The sequence below is a fragment of the Rhinolophus sinicus genome, linkage group LG04 (genome assembly GCF_036562045.2).
Source record: "Rhinolophus sinicus isolate RSC01 linkage group LG04, ASM3656204v1, whole genome shotgun sequence".
Lineage (NCBI taxonomy): Eukaryota > Metazoa > Chordata > Mammalia > Chiroptera > Rhinolophidae > Rhinolophus > Rhinolophus sinicus.
In genome coordinates, this window is record NC_133754.1 from 189,142,607 (window position 1) to 189,160,263 (window position 17,657).

General features: G+C 58.5%; 1 protein-coding gene across 8 annotated transcripts in view; it reads left to right on the plus strand.

Annotated features, from left to right (window-relative positions):
- Positions 1-1,005: 1,005 nt before the first annotated feature.
- The window catches only part of CACNA1B (calcium voltage-gated channel subunit alpha1 B), a 168,170-nt gene continuing 151,518 nt past the window's right edge, over positions 1,006-17,657 (plus strand). For 7 of the 8 annotated variants that reach the window (XM_074331468.1, XM_074331473.1, XM_074331471.1 and 4 more), the window contains exons 1-3: positions 1,007-1,442; positions 2,392-2,498; positions 4,937-5,076. In XM_074331468.1, the coding sequence (XP_074187569.1) occupies positions 1,160-1,442; positions 2,392-2,498; positions 4,937-5,076 (530 nt within the window). In that variant the 5' untranslated portion in view covers positions 1,007-1,159. Of the gene's footprint in view, positions 1,444-2,391; positions 2,499-4,936; positions 5,077-17,657 lie in introns of all 8 variants that reach the window. The other variant, XM_074331476.1, reaches the window with a different exon arrangement.

Consider the following 17,657-nt stretch of genomic DNA (forward strand, 5'->3'; position numbering starts at 1 on the left):
CTGCCCCACTGCTGCTGGCGGGATCGATTTGCTCTGCGCATACTGGTGACGGTGTCTGCCACTTGCCTAACCTCTTCTGTCACTCACCGGGAGTGATTCGGGAAAGCCTCCTTATCTGAATGTAGTGAAGACCAAGTGAGCAAATTGTGTGTGAATGGGGTAGATGGGTGCCTGACGTAGCACAAGAGAACGCCATCTATTCCTTGTATGAGAATGTCACCCCGCGGGGAGCCTCGTGCCCGCATCTAATAGGTGCTTGGTGGAGTCGTTGAACGGATGGGTGGATGGGTGGATAGCCCACAACAGGCTGTCTTTCAAGTTTTATTGGATGGATGGTGGACCGATTGACTCTCGGAATCGCATTTTGGAGCTAAATGGGTGCCTGTTTCTGGGAAGGCTGGGGTGTGATGGAGGGTGGAGACGCCCCAGGACAGGGCCGAGACCAAAGAGTTGGAAGCATCCTCTATAAGGACGTCGAAGACACCGAAGGAAGGCAGGGGAGGCCCAGGAGCCACAATCTTCTTGGAAAAGGCCATTGGTTGGCAGCGAGGGGGAAGGAAGCTGATGATGTGGCCGGTGGGAGGAGTGAGGTGGGGAAAGAAACGTGGGAAACCAGCGGCCCGCCCTCCCCCATTTGGGCTGGAGCATTGCGCGGCTGGTGATGCCTCCCGGGTGGAAAAGGGGTCCGTTTGGGCTGCTCAGCACAGCCGTCGAGGACTCCCAGCCCCGCCCAGCTCCTGGCCGCAGCCGCCCAGTTCAGCATCTGGCCAGCGCCCGACTCCAGCGCAAGGCCCCAGGCCCCGAGGGCGCACATTCACCGCGCCCGCCCAGGCCTGGGGCGCAGCCGGGCAGGACCCGGTGGCCGAGGCGCAGCCCCGAGGGCTGACGGCGGGACCGGGCGACAGGGACAGGGCGGGGGTGGCCGGCTGGGGGCGGGGCAGGCTGGATCCGGGCGGGCGGGGCGGCGCGGATTGGCCGGCCGCCGCCACGTGACTGGCCCCTTATAGGGCGTGGTGCTGGGCGGCGGAATCGGGTGCGGCGGCTGCCGGGCCGGGCGAGGTCCGTGCTGGTCCCGCGGCTCCGCTCTGAGCGTCTGGCGCGCCCCGCGCCCTCCCTGCCGGGGCCGCCGAGCCGGGGATGCCCGCGGCGCCCGGGAGCCATGGTCCGCTTTGGGGACGAGCTGGGTGGCCGCTATGGGGGCGCCGGCGGCGGGGAGCGGGCCCGGGGCAGCGGGGCCGGCGGGCCAGGCGGCCCGGGCCCCGGGGGTCTGCAGCCAGGCCAGCGGGTCCTCTACAAGCAGTCGATCGCGCAGCGCGCGCGAACCATGGCGCTGTACAACCCCATCCCTGTGAGACAGAACTGCTTCACCGTCAACCGCTCGCTCTTCGTCTTCAGTGAGGACAACGTCGTCCGCAAATACGCCAAGCGCATCACCGAGTGGCCATATCCTGCTGGGGCCCTGGCCGGGCGGGCCGCCGTGGGCACCGGGATCGGGCGTGGCGACCAGCGTCCAGCGTCCGCGCCCCGCCGGGTCTGGGAGGGGCGGCTGGGCGGGGGCCCGGGGCCAGCCGCGTGCGGCACCCAGTGGCCATCTTTCCGGGGCCGGGAGGAGGTTGCGACCTGGGGAGAGGCGCCTCCGGGACGGCCTGGCGAAGAGGGGGCGGGGCAGGGCTCCAGGGCCCCTCTCCTCGCCGCGTGTGCGTGTGTGCGCGTGTGCGTGTGTGCGCGGTCGTGGCGACGCCGGCTGTGGAAGCGGGCTGGACGCTGGGCAGAGCTCTCTGTCCCCGGACTCGTCCCTTCGCTCACTTGGTCCGGGTGCGGAGCGAGCGGCCAGCCTGGAGGGCACGCGAGGGCGAATCCGTGTGTGTGTGTGTGTGTGTGTGTGTGTGTGTGTGTCTGTATGTGGGTGTGAGCACTGGGTGGCCGCGAGCCCGTGCGCGTGCCTGGCTGCGGGTGCTTGCGTGTGTGTGCGTGCGTTCGGGACTCTCGGGACATGTATGTTCACGTGCCTGTGTAGGTACATGTGGCTACGTGTGCCTTTAAGGTAGCAGTGTGCGCCTGCGCGGGGTCCCTCCTCCAGCCTGGCGCAGGGGGCGCACCGCCCCCTCCCCTCCCAGCTCAAGAGCCGGGCGGAGTCGGGTGGCGCTGTCCACGGTGCTGACGGCCGCCGGGACGTGCGGAGGGGCTACCGGACGTCGCTGGAGGGAGAGGCCCCGCCTCGCCTCGCGGCGGCCCCCCCAGCATGAGGGCGGGAGTGGGGGGCGGCTCCGGGCCTGGTCATTCTCAGCCCCCGGAGGCGGCCTGGCTGTCTGCTGCACTGCGCGCTGCCGGCCTCGGCGTCCTCGCCTGCCCTCCCCCATGGCGCCTCCCGGCCAGTCCTTAACCCACGCACTCCGTTTGAGTACATGATCCTGGCCACCATCATCGCCAACTGTATCGTTCTGGCACTGGAGCAGCACCTTCCCGAAGGGGACAAGACACCAATGTCCGAGCGGCTGGTGAGTGTGGCGGCTGCTGGCGGGGGTGGGGGGGGCGGAGCGGGTGGAGGGGACCTGAGGTCCCCGGCTGCTTGTCTGATTCCAGACCCTTGAGTGTCTGCAGCTGAGCGTAGCTTCCGGTAGCTCCTCTCTCCTTCAGCAGAGGAAAAGGCTGGCACCCAGGCAGCTAACACCTCCCTCGAGGACCAGGAGGACTGGGGGAACCAGTTCAGCCCCTGGTGGGGAAGGGGGGCTGCTCTGCCTGTGCCACTAGCTACCGGTACACCCCAAATGGGCCATCCAGTCTCACGCCCTTAGATGTTGATCTAAGAAACTAAGAGCTAAACCCGGTTGGGCATGGGGAGTGCTCACAGCCAGCGGTCAGCATGTCGGGCCTGAGCCTCTGAGTGCTCTGGCGCCACCCTCCCCTGCAGGGCTGTGGTGGCCTCTGCTCCTGCAGTGTGGCCCTGGATCTGTCCTCCTGGCCTTCAGAGTTGCCTTCCTGGCTCTGCTTGGAGCCTCTTCCCCTGGGGCAGCATTCGTCTTCCCACAGGAAGCATTCCCTTCCCAGGCTTTCTTCCCAAATGTCCTGAATCCTTTTCACCCACTTGTGCCACGAGCTGTGCCCTGCTGAAACAAAGAGTCTGTGACAGTCAGGGTGCCAGGCAGGGTCTCTGGAGTGGCTGGGGCAGAGGGGAGGGTGAAGTTTGGGGGGGAGGTGACCCTCAGAGCAGAGAGAAGGAAAAGCAGAGGGAGGGATCTGGAGAGGGAGCTGCTAGAGGCCAGGGGAGGCAGCCTGTCCTGGGGACACTTGCCCCACATTCTGTCCAAGCCTCTCTCCCCAACTCAGTGGAGATGAGCAGTGTTGGAAGAAGCCCCATTCCTTGCTGGGTGTGGGCCCTGAGCCTCCCTCCTCCCAGCCGTCACAGGCCCCGAGGTGGGAAACGGGGCAGAGTGAGGCCGCCCTGGGGTACAAAGGTCAGGCTCAGGCTGTCCCTGCTGGGTGGGCACACCTCCAGGGCTTGAGGCTGAGCTGCTGGGGAAAGGAGCAGCACTGTTCAGCCTGGGCCTGTCCGGAGGCCTGAGGAGCCCTTGGCTGACCCCAGTCCAGTGTGCACGTACAGGCCTTGTGTGCCTGTGGGATGGACTGAAGGCTGGACATAGCTGGGCCTGGAGAGGAGGGCGGTGCGGGCCCAGGGCTCAGGTGCGGAGCTGCTCAGCTGCCAGGGGAGCAGGCGGGGGCTGGTGGTGCAGGGCAGCCGGCTCCAGGGTGGGGCCGCCAGTTCCCTATCCCTGGGCTCCGCTTCCCAGCCACCATCACCTTCCCCAGCAGCCTTCAGCTGAGCCCCTAGCTTGCAGTCCCACCCTCCTCCAAGCCAGCCCATGTGGTCCAGGGTGGGGCCCCGCCCATTGCCCAGTTCTGGGCGGGCTCCTGTCTGTCCAGAGGCTTTCTGGGCAGATCCAGCTGTTCCCCTGAGGCAGAGGGGGAGAAGGCACCGTCCCACTAACTAGACCAGAAGCCTGGGAGGCAGGAGTCCTATCATGAGTCAGCATCAGGGTGGCAGAATGGGGAAGGGGCTGTGATGGACACTGGGCCCCCAGGGCTGTCAGCTTCCACCATGCAGGACTGCCAGTCAGGGGGGGCCAGGCTGAGGGTCCCTGGGAGGGGAGGGCAAAGCATGGGCCTCTGGTCCTGAGTGGGAGCTGGTGGAACGCTCAGGTAGCCCCGGCCCTCCCCTCGCCGGCAGGGCAGAGTGGCTTTCCCAAGGACAGTTCCTCATGCGGCCCCACAGGCCTGAGGGCAGACCTGCCCCGCCACCCCTTGTCTGCTTTCGAGGCCGCGGCCCAGGATGGCAGGCGTCTGGCTGCACTCGGCACACCCTCTGTGCATGTCTGCATGTGGCGGCGTCCCCAAGCTTGACCCCACAGTACTGTATGGGCTGAGTGACTAGACGCAGCCTGGGGTGGGGGACAGGCTGCTCTGCTGTTTCTTCTCTGTCCTTTGCTCACGCTGTGCCTCTACCAGGAACTGCTTTCCATGCAGCCTGGCTGGACGCCTTGTCCTCCAGAGGCTCCCAAGACCTGCACGCTTTGATTGTCCAGAAAGTGTGCTGAGAGAATCGGTGGGTCCTGAGTTGCTCTCCAGCCTGAGGTGTCCTCCAGGCCACCTGTGCATGACCAGAGCCCAGGTCCAGGCCCAGGAGGCCTCTGGCTCTGAGTGTGGCTGTGCCCCAGACAAGCTGTGGGTCTCAGACCAGCCCCTTGACCTCTCGGTGCTTCTGTGTCTCTTAGCATGGGGCTGAAACAGCACGAGATTGCCCGGTCAGTGCAGGACAAGCCCACAGGTCCCCACAGGCCTGTCTGCTGGAGGCCAGGAGGCTGGTGGCCCCGGGCCCCTCCCGCCTCCCTGAGTGGGGTGGGCGCTGGCGCCGTGGCAAGTGCGCTGTGCTTCTTCGCAGGACGACACGGAGCCCTACTTCATCGGCATCTTCTGCTTCGAGGCCGGCATCAAGATTGTCGCCCTGGGCTTCGTGCTGCACAAGGGCTCCTATCTGCGCAATGGCTGGAACGTCATGGACTTTGTGGTGGTTCTGACAGGGTAGGTGGCTGTGCCTGGGCTGTGCCCCCTGTGGGGCTGGGGCTGGGCAGCTGATGCTGGTATGCGCCGGAAATCCGTGTGCGGGACCAAATGGCGCCCAAGCTGCCATAGAGGGGGGCGAGGGGCCTTTCCTGGGCGAGGGGCCTTTCCTATGCAAGGAGCCTTTTCTGGGCGAGGTGTCTTTTCTGAGCGAGGGGCTGTTCCTGGACAAGGGGCCTTTCCTATGCAAGGAGCCTTTTCTGGGCGAGGGGCTGTTCCTGGACGAGGGGCCTTTCCTGGGTGAGGGGTCTTTTCTGGGCGAGCGGCCGTTCCTGGGCGAGGGGCGTTTTCTGGGTGAAGGGCTGTTCCTGGGTGGGGCCATTCTTGGTCTAGCCTGTTGCCAGGGTCACAGGGGTGGGGCCCCCTTGGAGGAGGGCTCCGGGGCCTGGCTTTGTAAAGTGCTGGCCTCCAGCCTGGCCATCTTCAACCTGGGAGAGGTACTTGTGTGTGTGAGCTGTTTCCTGCAGGGGAGTCCAGCTGGAAAGCTCCTCCTGAGCCCTGGGAAAGGTGGCCTGGGGGCAGGCTAGGGCGGGAGTGCAGGCAGAGTGCCCTGCTCCTCGTGGAGACCTACCTGTGTTCTCAGTGGCCCCACCTGCCTGGGGCTCAGCTCTGGTCACCCTCCGGGCGTGGGTGGGGTCAGGGCTGGGGAGTTTGCTCCATGGAACCTGTTTGCCCTGAGGCTCCTGGGCCCCACCCCACACTGGGACTGCAGTCTTGTTTCTGGAGCCTGGTGGCCCTGGGAGGCTCAGAGCCCCACTGGAGCCCAGAGCGCTGCACGGGAGGGGTGGCTGTGGCTGGGCCTCCATCCACATGCTCCCACCGGGCACATGCTGCCTAAGGAGCCCCCAACGTGCTTCAGTGCAAGTGAAGGCGTGTGCACAGGTGTTTGGTCTGAAGGCAGGGGAGAGAGGAGGTGACTATGGAAGCCCTGGGTCCTGCATCATGTTTTTCCTCGGTCCTTGGGCCAGTGGCACCAGCCTGTCACTAGCACTGATGGGATGGACACCTCTGAAATCGGAATTAATAAGTTTGCTTGGAAACTGATTTCTGTTCCATTTTCACAATGACTGAGAAGGGGATGGAGTGAGGAGCCTGGTGGGGCGCGTGTGGCTCTGCAGTGCCAGGGACCCATCTGCACCTGCCTGCTGTCCCCACAGCACCCGCTCACTGCTGCACAGTGGGGGTGGCACCAGGGCAGGGTTTACTGAAATCCTGATGCTCTGGGAACTCCTGTGGTCCCATTGATGGGGGGAAGGGGGCTGGTGGCGAGGAGTGTGGCCCCTCTAGGGGGTCGCTCACACCGTCCTGTGGGCACTGAGTGGGTGTCAGGGAGTGTCACTGGCTGTTTACATCTCTCTCCTTCCCTCTGGACGTGAGTCCCTGAAGACAAGAGTGTGTCTTATTTTTCAGGCTGTCCCCAGAGCCTAGCTTGGGGCAGGCCCCCAGGAGGAGTCAGGGAGTCTGCCAAATTAATGAGTTGGGGAAGCAACTGGGTGCTCTGCGCTTCGGCCCCTGGGAGCCGCCCCTCCCTTCCGGGACGCTGTCCGTGGTGCTGAGCGGGCTCTTGGCACAGGGTGGCTGAGGAGCCCATCGCACCCGCTCTCAGCAGGACCCCTGGGTCTTCCAACCAGCACATCTGATTACAGGGCCAGGGAGCCTGGGTTCCTCAGTGACAGCTGCGAGACACTTTCTGATGCTGGGGTACTCTGGGCTGCTCCCTCATGCCTGTTGACCACGCTCCTGGTCACGAGAGAGAACAGGATGGGCTCGCCTTCCAGGGAGCCCCATCGGGAGAGGCCCAAGGGTCCTGAGATTTAAGTCCGTCCCCCAACTCCTCCCCTGGAGATCCCTCCCTCTGTCCATCTCTTCTTGCTCAGTATCTCTGTCATCCCATCTTTTCCTCAATGGGTGCTGCCTTCCCTGTCTCTCCCTTCTCCGTCTCCCTGTCTTACTTTCTCAGTTTCTGTCTCAATATTTCTAACCTCTGCCTCTTAACCCTTTCTCTTTAACCCTTTCTCTCTTCTCTGCCTCTCTGTCTCTATTTCTCTGTGTCATTTTATTTTAACTTTCTCCTTTTCTCTGCTGCTTTCTCTTTTCTGCCTTGTTCTGTGTCTCTCTTTTCGGTAACAGAGTCTCTGTTCTCTGTCTGCAGGAGGGTTGGGCGTTGGTACCAATGGTCTCTAGGCTCCCTCTCTCTGCAGCTCATCCCTGGAGGTGGCACTGGGTTGGGAGGGGCCCCAGGTGGGAGGGCAATGCTGTCTCATGGGGGCTCACAGGCTGGCCAAGAGGGAGCTGCTCCATCACTTCTGCTTGTGACACATGGGACTCATGAACCTGTGAGTGCGTGCAAATGTGAGCACGTGTGTGCACATGTGTGTGCATGTTTGCACGCATGCGTGTGCATACTTGTACACGTGCATATGGGTGGGTGTGCATGTGTTCACAGGTGTGCTCATGTCCATGCATGTGTGCATGCATGTGTGTAGATGTGAACATGTGTGGGTGCATGTGTGTTAGTATGTGTGCGTGGTAGAAGGAGTCCTTGGGTCTGTTTTGGGGTGAGTGAGTGTGGCCCATGGGGAATCCAGGGACGAACCCTAACTCTAGCCCCTCCTGACCTGAGGTCCCTGTGGGTAGCCATGGGGGGGTGTTATTTCTCATTACTTTGTTGTTTTTAATTAGGGCTTAATTACTTGATGGTCAGAGGGCTGGATGCTAGTGGTGGGGTGGAGAGGGGCTCTGGCTGGGGAAACCCTGTTGCCTTGCCATGCCCCATCACCCTCCCCACGCCACCCTCAGGCCAGCTGGGGTCTCTTTTGCTTCTGAGGCTGGTGTGCAGGTGGGGGCAGAGGTGGGATGGGCCCGCCTCTGCCTTGGGGCAGCCTCTTAGCCTCCGTTAGTCACCTGCAAACTCAGGCTGGGTGCACCCTTGGTGTTGGGAAGGGGGTGCAGCCTGTGTGGTCCTGGCTCCAGGGCACTGAGCGAAGGACCAGGTAGTCCTTGCGCCCGCCCTCTCCCCACCCCAGCCCATCCTCATCCACCCTCCCGTCCATGCCTCTGTCCAGCTGCTTGAGCTGCCCTCTTCTGACGCTTCCCCGACTCGTTCATTGTTGTCAATCACTCATTTATTCAAGACTAGTTGAGGCTCTGCCAGGAGCTGGGGACACCAGAACCATGGCCAGCCTGTGGACTGGGTTCTGGGGGCGCATTCTCCCGGCCCCGCTGCTTTCTCTCAGTGCATACGGCCTCTGTAACTGTGCACTTGGCTTGTGTGGGATGTTTGCTGCTCAGTCTGTGTCACCTGCCACCCTGCTCAGCTGTGGATCTGCAGCCGCATCACCGTGCCTGGGGCAGGTGGTGCAGACCTCAGGGTATAGAAAGGGGTTAGGAGGGCAGCGTGGGCTGCAGTCTAGTCAGAGAAGCCCTCAGCACCATGGTCACTCCTGAAGGACACGCGCAGATGAGCCATCTGGAGATCGGGGGACAGGCTGTGGCTGCAGGTGTGTCGATGGTCTTAGAGCCGGACACCAGACAGGATACCCGGGATGAGGCGAGAGGAGCCACTGCCCATACCTGAGCCCAGGGGCCCCAGGGTCTGCAGGTGGGGTGGCCAGTGAGGTGGACAGCGACTCAGGAAGTGCATGCTTTTCTCCAGCGGGGGATGTGCTTGGGCACGGCCTCGAGACTGTGAGAGCGGTGGGCTCCTGACGGGGGTGAGGGGGTGGACTTGCTGGGAGCGGCTCCCCGGGAATGGACGCTGCCTTTTAGGGAGATGCCTGGGGCAGTGGCAGTGGGGCTGGAGGGGCAGGAGGGTTTTATTAAGTGGGGGCTGCAGCCTGAGTGCTGGTGGTCGTGGTCCAGGAGGCAAGGACCACAGCAGACAGAAAGCCCTGGAGTGGCAAGGGGAGGTGACTGCACGACCTTTGCAGGACTCAGCAGTTTAGGTCTGTGTCCGTAATGCAGGAGCGGGAGGTGAGCTGAGTGTGTGCACTTGGGGTTGGCAGCCATGTCCCCAGCCTGTCCATAACTGGCCCCCCAGTGCTGTCCCCATGTCATCACCTGCGCCTTCCCAGTTCCCTCAGAAGCCCCCACCCCCCCATTGGTCCTGATTCTGGCTGGGACTCAGGACAGGTTCGGGGTCCCCTTGGACCCTGGGGACATCTTCCTGCTGGCAGAGAGCCCTAGGACCCCGAAGTCTCAGTTGTCCCCTCCCCATCCTGGCCCCAGCCTGGGCTTTCCTTGCTGGTCCTTGGGGACAGCAGGCAGACGTGTCCTCACTCAGGCAGGTGGCTCCCCAAGGGGACATTTCCGCCCACAGCCTCTCGTTTTACTCCAAATTAAACTGGGGTTTCTTTCCAGGACATGTAATTAGAGCTGAGCCTTCCTCCCTGGACAGGGCCTCTTGTGGCACAAGGACGGGGCCTGCAGGCTGCTGCTCGGGAGGGAGGCTCAGTCCTGGCTGGCGAGGCGACGCCTGCTGGATGGGACAGGTGGTGGGAGGCACCGGAGAGCGCTCTGGGGAGGCCGCCAGGCGGGGGACACCCGCCCTGGGCAAGGACGGGCCAAGGGTGACCAGTGACTTCACACCTGAATGTGGGTGTCCGAGTGTGAGGTGACAAGACACCATGTCTGGAGTGACCAGTGACACGGTTTTGAGTGGGCTGACGTCATGCGTGACCAAATGCCACCACTCAAGCAGTGTCCTATGCGCAACCAGGACCAGATTCATGTAGGTTCTTCCCCAGGCCTGTGAGTGCTGCTGGGGGCCTCTGTGCCCGGTCAGGTGGGGGCTGCTGGGCTTTCTCTCCCATCCCCACCTGAGGCTGGAAAGGGCCTCCTCAGCATGTAGCTGGGACCAGGAAGAGGGGGCTGGGTTCTGACAAGGGCGAGCAGAGGGAGGCTGTGGGACCCCCCTTCCTGGGGCTTGTCAGGGTGGGGCCTCTCCAGGCGGCATCCACGGGGTGTCAGCACTGACCCTTCAGGTGGCTCTGCCACCCTCCTGGGTTTGGTGTCCTTGGGAAGTCTGCTCGCACGGTGGACTTGGCCCAGGTTGAGAGGAACCACCTGGGCCAGCCCTCAGCGGCCTCCCTCCTGACTGTGGCCTCCCACTGCACAGGTCCCTGGGCACTGGCCCGGAGCCCGTGCTGGCTGATGTGCCACAGAGGGAGGTGGGTATTTACAGAGGACCTGCTCACTCCCCACTTTCCTGTGTTTGAGGGGGTGGAGCCAGAGCCAAGCCCCTCCTGGGCACTACCTGCTGACCCCCATGTGAGGAGGGTGTAGCTGGGGGGAGAGCCCCCCGTCAGCCCCAAAGGCCTGGTGGTCCTGGGCAGGGGATCCACACTGCCCGGCCCCAGGCCTGTAGCTTAGCTGCACTGAGCTGTGCTATGGCAGCTGGCCCCAGTCCTCAGGCTCTGGTGCTGCTGGGCTCCACTCTTGGGCTCTGCGTTCTCGTGGGGGTGGGGGAGTCCCTGGGGAGCCTGGCTGGGGGGCTCTGCACAACTCGAGTGCCTCTTACACGCCACCTAATGCAGCAGCGCTGAGGGAACATCGGTCATTCTCACTGTAGACTGCAGACTTTTGACCGCAGGGCCCAGTGCAGGAGCCTGGCTGGATGTCGCAGGCCTCCCCCAGGACAGGGGCACTGTGGGGGAAGGGTGGCAGGTTTCAGAGGACACTGTCATTCACAGGGGTCTGGGCTACTCAACCCTACGGCAGATGTGGTCCCCAGGGCTCGCTGGGGGGCAGGACTGGGTGGTCTGCTCTTCACTCATTTGTCTGCTGGTGCCCGGTGCTTGCTGGGTACACTGGAACTGCACCTCTGTGGGCCCCGTGTCTGCTAACGGCTGAGGTTCTCCAGCACCCCAGGGTCTGCTGGCTGGTCTCGGGTGTGGGAGGTCCTGCAGTTATGCTCAGAGCCCCCCTTCTGCAGCTTTCAGGCCTCGCCCCCACCCCACCCTCAGAGCAGCTGACATCTGAGCTGGAGGGAGTGTGACCAGGCCACAGTGGCCAGTTTTATTCTGAGTGAGCCCCTGGGCCTTGCGGGCTGGATTCAGGGGCATCTCGGCCCAGGGCCCACCCAGTTCTGTGGGGCAGGGTTGGGGAGGCAGCTGGTGTCCAGCACTGAGTGGCGGATGGGGGACTGTCGGTCCCCCGGCTGCCCCATCTTGGGTCTGTGGCTGGTGGGCTGAAGGGCGTGGCCAGAGGGTCAGATGGGCTCTAAGTTAGCAGCCAACATTCAAGTAGGAGCTTGTACGTAAACATGCACATTTCCATCTTGCTTGGGAGATGTCTTGGAGCCTGCACTCCATCTGGAGCAGACCCCAGGCCCATCAGCTCTGGGGCCTGGAGGGCTCCTGCACAGTGGCTGGACCAGCCCAGGGACCACAGCGTCCAGGCCTGCAAGCCTCCTCCTGTGTCCTGTGGCTGGTCACTTGCAGAGGTCACAGGAGGCCACGTCCATGCCTGTGAGAGCAGGAGCAGCGTGGAGCCTGCCTTCCTTCTCAGGTCCAGACTGCTTACCTCACCAGTATCTTTCCCATTTCCCGGTGCTGAGCCCAGAGCTGCAAACTCACTGCCGTGGGAGCGGTTGCTAGTGTCTGCTTGTGCTACTAGGCTTGGAGTCTAAGCCTGGAATGGGGTAGGACCGGGGCACAGGCTTACCTCCAGCTCTGCCCCCTCCCTCCCGGCTCTGGGGCTGCTGGGCTCCTGACAGGCTGTTCTCCACCCTGTGCCCCCACCCGGCAGCTTCAAGCCCTCTGGGCTCTCTCCACCCATCTGCAGTCTGTAGGCTCATGTAACGGGCCTCGACTGTCCTGTCACTCAGCCCTGCTTACGCCATACTGTCCCTGCCTGTGAGGAGCTGGGCCCTCTTGGTTCCCGTAGAACGTGGGTGTTTGCGCCCCCTCTCCCACTCCCACCCCCTTCTCCACCTGGCTGGCCTCTCCTCACCCTTCTCACCCCCAAAAGTGACCCTACTCTGGCTCCCGAGCGTCCCCACTTGCTTGCCGATGGCCTTGTGACCTGGAAGGACTCAGCTGTGGCCTCTGTAAAAGCATGCCACAGACGGGGTGGCCTGAACAGCAGACGTGTCCTGTCTCCGTTCTGGAAGCTGGACGTCCAACATCAAGGTGTCCTCACTGGCTCTGGGGAGGGCTTACTTTTCGGCTGGGAGATGGCTGCGTTTCCGCCACGTCCTCACATGGCCTCTTCTCTGTGGGGACAGAGACAGCCTGGGAGACACCAGTCCTATCTGATGGGGGCCTACCCTTGTGACCTCATTTGGGCCCTGTCTCTGGAGGCTAGGGCTTCACGTAGGAATTTGGGGGAACGTAATTCAGTCCATGACCCACTGTGCGGACCACAGGCCCCTCTGCCGGGCGGCTGTCTCACCCCCAGCCAGTCGCCCGGCCTCCATTTCCATAATCTTGTCATTTCAGGAAGATTACCTAAGAGCAGCCATACATCTCTGGGCTGGCTCCCTTCTCCCAGGACAGTTCTCTGAAGGCGAGGAGATTACTGCCTGGGTTGCCGCGGGTTTCCCTTACTGCTGAGTGCTGTGGCATTGGGCCCGGGCTGTGGGTCGCAAATGTCTGTCACCTGCTGCAGGACATCTGGGTTGCTTCCAGGTTTTGAAATGTGAACAAAGCCGCTGTATACACTCACGTGCAGGTTTCTGTGTGAGCACACTCCCACCTCTCTGGTACGAGTGCCCTAGATTTCAGTCATTGGGATGCATGGCGGCTGCATGATACTTTCCTGAAGAGCCCAACTGCTGGTACCCCAGAGTCCACACACTGTGCAGCGTTTGCTTCCTGCCCGAATGGCCTGGTTCCCCGTGTCCTCACCAGCACTGCATGTTGCCACTGTTTTTTAGTTTTGCTCTTCTGAAGGGTGTACAGTGATGTATGGTTGCCGTTTTAATGTCCTCTCCCCTAGTGGACAGTGATGTTGGACATGTTTTCCACATGCCTATTTGCCGTCTGTGTTTGCATCTTGGGGAAGTGTCTCTTCATATATTCTGTTCATGTTCTAATTGAATTCTTGGACACGTGACTTGCAAATTTTCTCTCAGTCTGCAGCTTATTCTTTCGTTCTCGTAACAGGGACTTTTGCAGCAAAGTTTTAAATTTTAATGAAGCCCAGTGCATCTGTGTTTCCCTTTGTGGACTGCACGTGATTTTAAGTCTGAGAGCTCTGCCAGCCATAGGTCATGCAGATTTTCTGTGTTTTATTTTTCTGTCAGTTTTATTGTTTTACATTTTACATGGAAGTCTGTGATCCCTTTGAGTTAATTTTTCTATCAGGTGTGAGGTTTAGGTTGAGGTTATTTTCTTTTTTTCTTGCCTGTTGCACCAGCACCATTTGTTGCATTTCCTCCAGTGGATTGTTTGTGTCTCTGTCAAACACCAGGCGTGTCTGCGTGGGTCTAGGTGGGGGCTCGCTGTCTGTCCCAGGGTCTGTGCGTCTGTCCCTTCCCTAGTCTCACTGCCTGGATCGCGGGGGCTTATACGTCTTGAAATTAAGTCTACTCACTCCTACCACTTTGTTCTTTTTTTTTTTTTTTTTAAATTGTTTTAGCTATTTTAGTTTCTTTGCTTCTACAGAAATTTTGGAATAGTTTTGTCAGTGTGTACACAAAATATTGACAGGAATTGTATAAAACCTGTATGTTAATTTGGAGAGAATGGTACCTTTACTATGTTGTTTCCACATCTATGAACATGGTTTGTCTCCTTTTATTTAGATCTTTGATTTCTTTCATTAGTATTTTGTAGTTTTCAGGATTCAAGTCCTGTGCATGTTTAGATTTGCATCTAAGTTTTTCCCTTATTTTTGCCTGAGTATAAGTAATATTGTGTTTTTCATTTGTATCCACATGGCCATTGCTAGATATAGAAAAGCTGTAGATTTTTGTATATTTGTTTATCTTTAATCCTGCAACCTTGCTGAGCTCACTTCTTATTTCTAAGATTGTTTTTTGGCGATATCTTTGGAATTTTCTATGTAGACAAATCTGTCATCTGCAAATGAGAGGTAGTTTTATTTCTTTCCTCCCAGTCCAAACACCTTTCCTTGCCTTTCGCTGCCTTACTGATGAGCACTGCTGGAACTGTATTCACTTAAGGTAGTGAAAGGGGACGTTTGTCTTGTTCCCAACCTTACGAGGAACACTCTTGGAACTTCACCATCAAGGGTAGTGTGAGCTGCAGGGTTTTGTAGATGCTCTTTATCAATTGAGGCAGCTCCTTTCTATTCCGATCTTTCTGAGAGTTTTGTCATGAACGGTGTCAGATTTCGTCAGCTGCTCTTTCTGCATTGGGGTGATCGCACCACTTTGCTTCCTTAGCCTGTCTGTGCTGGGTTGCAGGGAGCCTTCTGTCTCCAGGATAAACATAGTTGTGGTGTATAATTCCTTTTTATGTATTGCTGAATTCTACTTGCTAGTATTTTGTTAAGGACTTTTGCATCTGTACTCATGAAGGCTATTGTTCTGTTGTTTTTTTGTTTTGTTTTTAGGTACTTTCTTTGTCTGGTTTTGGTGTCAGGGTAATACCATGTTTCCCCGAAAATAAGACTTAACCAGAAAATAAGCCCTAGCATGATTTTTCAGGATGACATCCCCTGAACATAAGCCCTAATGTGTCTTTTGGAGCGAAAATTAATATAAGACCTGGTCTTATTTTCGGGGAAACACCATACAAGCTTCATAAAGTGAGTTTGGAAGTGCTCCCTCCCCATCCTATTTTTTGGAAGCCATTGTGTAAAAATATTGTGAATTCTTCTTTAAATATTTGGTATAATTCTGCATTGGATCTACTTGGGCCTGGAGATTTCTTTTTTGGGAGTTTTAACATTACGGATTCAATTTCCTTAATGGTTACAAATTATTTACTTCACAGTGAGAGATTTTTAGTAGTTTGTGGGGTTTTTTGCCTTTCTTTTTTTTTTATCTTTTATTTGAGGAAGTGGCCCATGTAGTCCAAACCGTGAAGTTTATGTGCGTGGAGTTGTCCGTAGTAATCTCTTGTTACCATTCGATGCCTGATGTCCCCAGCGACAGCCTGTTCCGTCCCTTATGTTGGTAATTTTGTTTCTTCCCTTCCCCTCCCCCAAAGATATAGGTATTGTGACTCTTCATCCCTAATGTTCCAACAATAAAGACACTGGTCCACATAACTACATAACATTATCGTACCTAAGAAAATAATTCCATTACCACCCAATTTGTTGCCTTTTCAAATTTCCAATTGTCACAATCAAGACTTTTTCCTAGTTTTTAGTTCTCAGAAGTTTGACAATGGTATATCTTGTGAATTTCTTTGCTTTTCATGTTTGGGATTCACTCAGTTTATTGAATCTGTAGGTGTAAGCCTCTTGCCAGATTTGAGAAGTTTTCAGGCACTAGGCCTTTGAGTCCTGTTTCGGCCCTGCCTTCTTTGCCCTTTCCTGATTCTTACAGTCCCCTGAGACCTGGGCTCCCGTACTTCTTCTCCGCTTTCACCTTTCGTCTTTCAGCCTAGTTTTTCTCGGGTGTTCCCAATGTGTAATTTCTCCTGTTTTTTTATTCAGTTCATTGACTCTTTCCTCTGTGCCCTCTGTTCGGCTGTGGAGACCATTCTCTTAGCTTTTCATTTTGGTTATTGTATTTTTTTTTCTTTTTTATTTTTATTTTTTTGGTTATTATATTTTTAAGTTCTAAAATTTTCATTAGATTCATCTTTATATCTTTTATTTCTTTGATGATTCTTTCTCGTTTGTTTGTTGCAAGCATGTCTGTAATTGTGGCAGCATTTTTGTCATCACTGCTTCAGAAACTCTGCCAATGTCTGTTATTTATCGATTGTCTTTTTTCATTCAGTTTTAGATGTCCCTGGTTTTTGATGGATGAGTTTTGATAGAATCCTGGGCATTTTCGCATTATTTTCTGAGACTCTATATCTCATCTGAACCTGCATTACGTGGTCTCTGATCCTGACCCCCAGGGGACGGGGGTGTTCTGCCTTGTCTTGTTACTTGCAGGTGGAGAGACAAAGGCTGGGGTCCCCCTTGCCCGACCAGCCAGGACTCCTGACTGCTGGCGGAGTGCACCCCACTTTACAGACTGGAACCTGAGAGGCTCAGAATCAGTCTGGGCCCCTTAGGAACCAGAGTGGGCTTGTAGCTGAGCCACAGTGCAAGCTCCTAACCACTAGCTGCTCGGGCCCTCAGGATGTGCCGGAGTGAGATTTACCCTAAAAAGAAGGGTCTGAGATCATCTGCTCCTGGCGTCTCCATGGCTGCTGAGTGTCCTAGGTCGTGGGGGGCTTGCTGGTCAGAGCTTTGCTGTACGTGATCAAAGTAGCAGGCATCCTGCGAGCTGGACAGAGCACTGCGGCCTGAGGACTCCCTGTGCATGTGCAGGCCCACCTTGTCACAACACAGGCGGAGGGAGGCGAGGGTCAGGGAGGCCAGCATGAGGCGTTGTAAACACATCTGTGCGAGGGTCGCCCACTGCACCGCGAGGAGTTTGGGGCCTGAACTCCGTGCTGTCTTTGCGGGGTCCCCACCTGTCCTGTTTAGTGCAGGGCTTGGGGAGGATGACCACACGTGGCTGGGTCTCCTGTGCTTTGGGCAGGGGCTGTGACACTCTTGTATGTGCCCTCAGCGTGTGTCAGTGTGTGTCACTAGGCAAACAGAGGCACCAGGGATGGTTCCAGCTCCCCCTTGTCTGGGGCAGGGAGCCGGGACACTTGGACGTGCTCCCTGAACCTCTGTTTCTTGCTTTGGAAGGTGGGGTAATGGCATTGACCTCTGACAGTCCCTGGAATGCAGGAGATAGCCCATGGTGTTTTTGCTTGAATGAGATGCAGTGCCGTGCTCTGCTGGGCGTGTTCTCGGGGGTGGGAGCCCCTCTTCAAGGCTGCCCGAGTCTGTAGACCCCTCCAGTGCAGGGAGGGCCTGGGCCTTGGCCGGTGCTGTCTGCCCAGCCCAGGGTGGAGGTGGGCGGGGAGGCGAGAGGAGTATCTTTGGCTGAGCCCCACAGGCTGTTTCCATGGTGACCGCCAGCCTCCTGGGCAAGAACCGGCACCTGGAAAGTCAGTGACAAAGCAGTTCCTGGAGATGGTGCCGCCTCGGCCATGCATCTGCCATCTCAGCGCCCGCGTCTCCCTTGGCTGCGGCGGGCTATGGGCCTGACTGGCACAGCATCCGCTCGGCCAGTCATGGCCTGGAGCCCCCACCTGCCCAGTGTGGCCGGGCTGGGTTGCAGGTGTGGCTGCCTGTCCTGGCATAGTGCTCCTGGCCTGCCCACTCTGCCCCCTCACTAAGGCAGCAGCAATGGTCCTGAGGATGCTGGTACCACTGCTCCTGCCGCCACCCCAGTGTCACCTCATTGCAGCCTGTGTGGCCCATGGGACCTCACGTCAGATGAGGAACCTTCCCTCAGTCCAGGGCCAGGAAGACGCAGGCTGAGCCTTGAGTCCCAGCCATCTGACCCAGGGTCCTTCAGGGAAGCCCAGCGGAGCTCAGAGTGCTCGTGTCATGGGGAAAGGGGCCCCCCA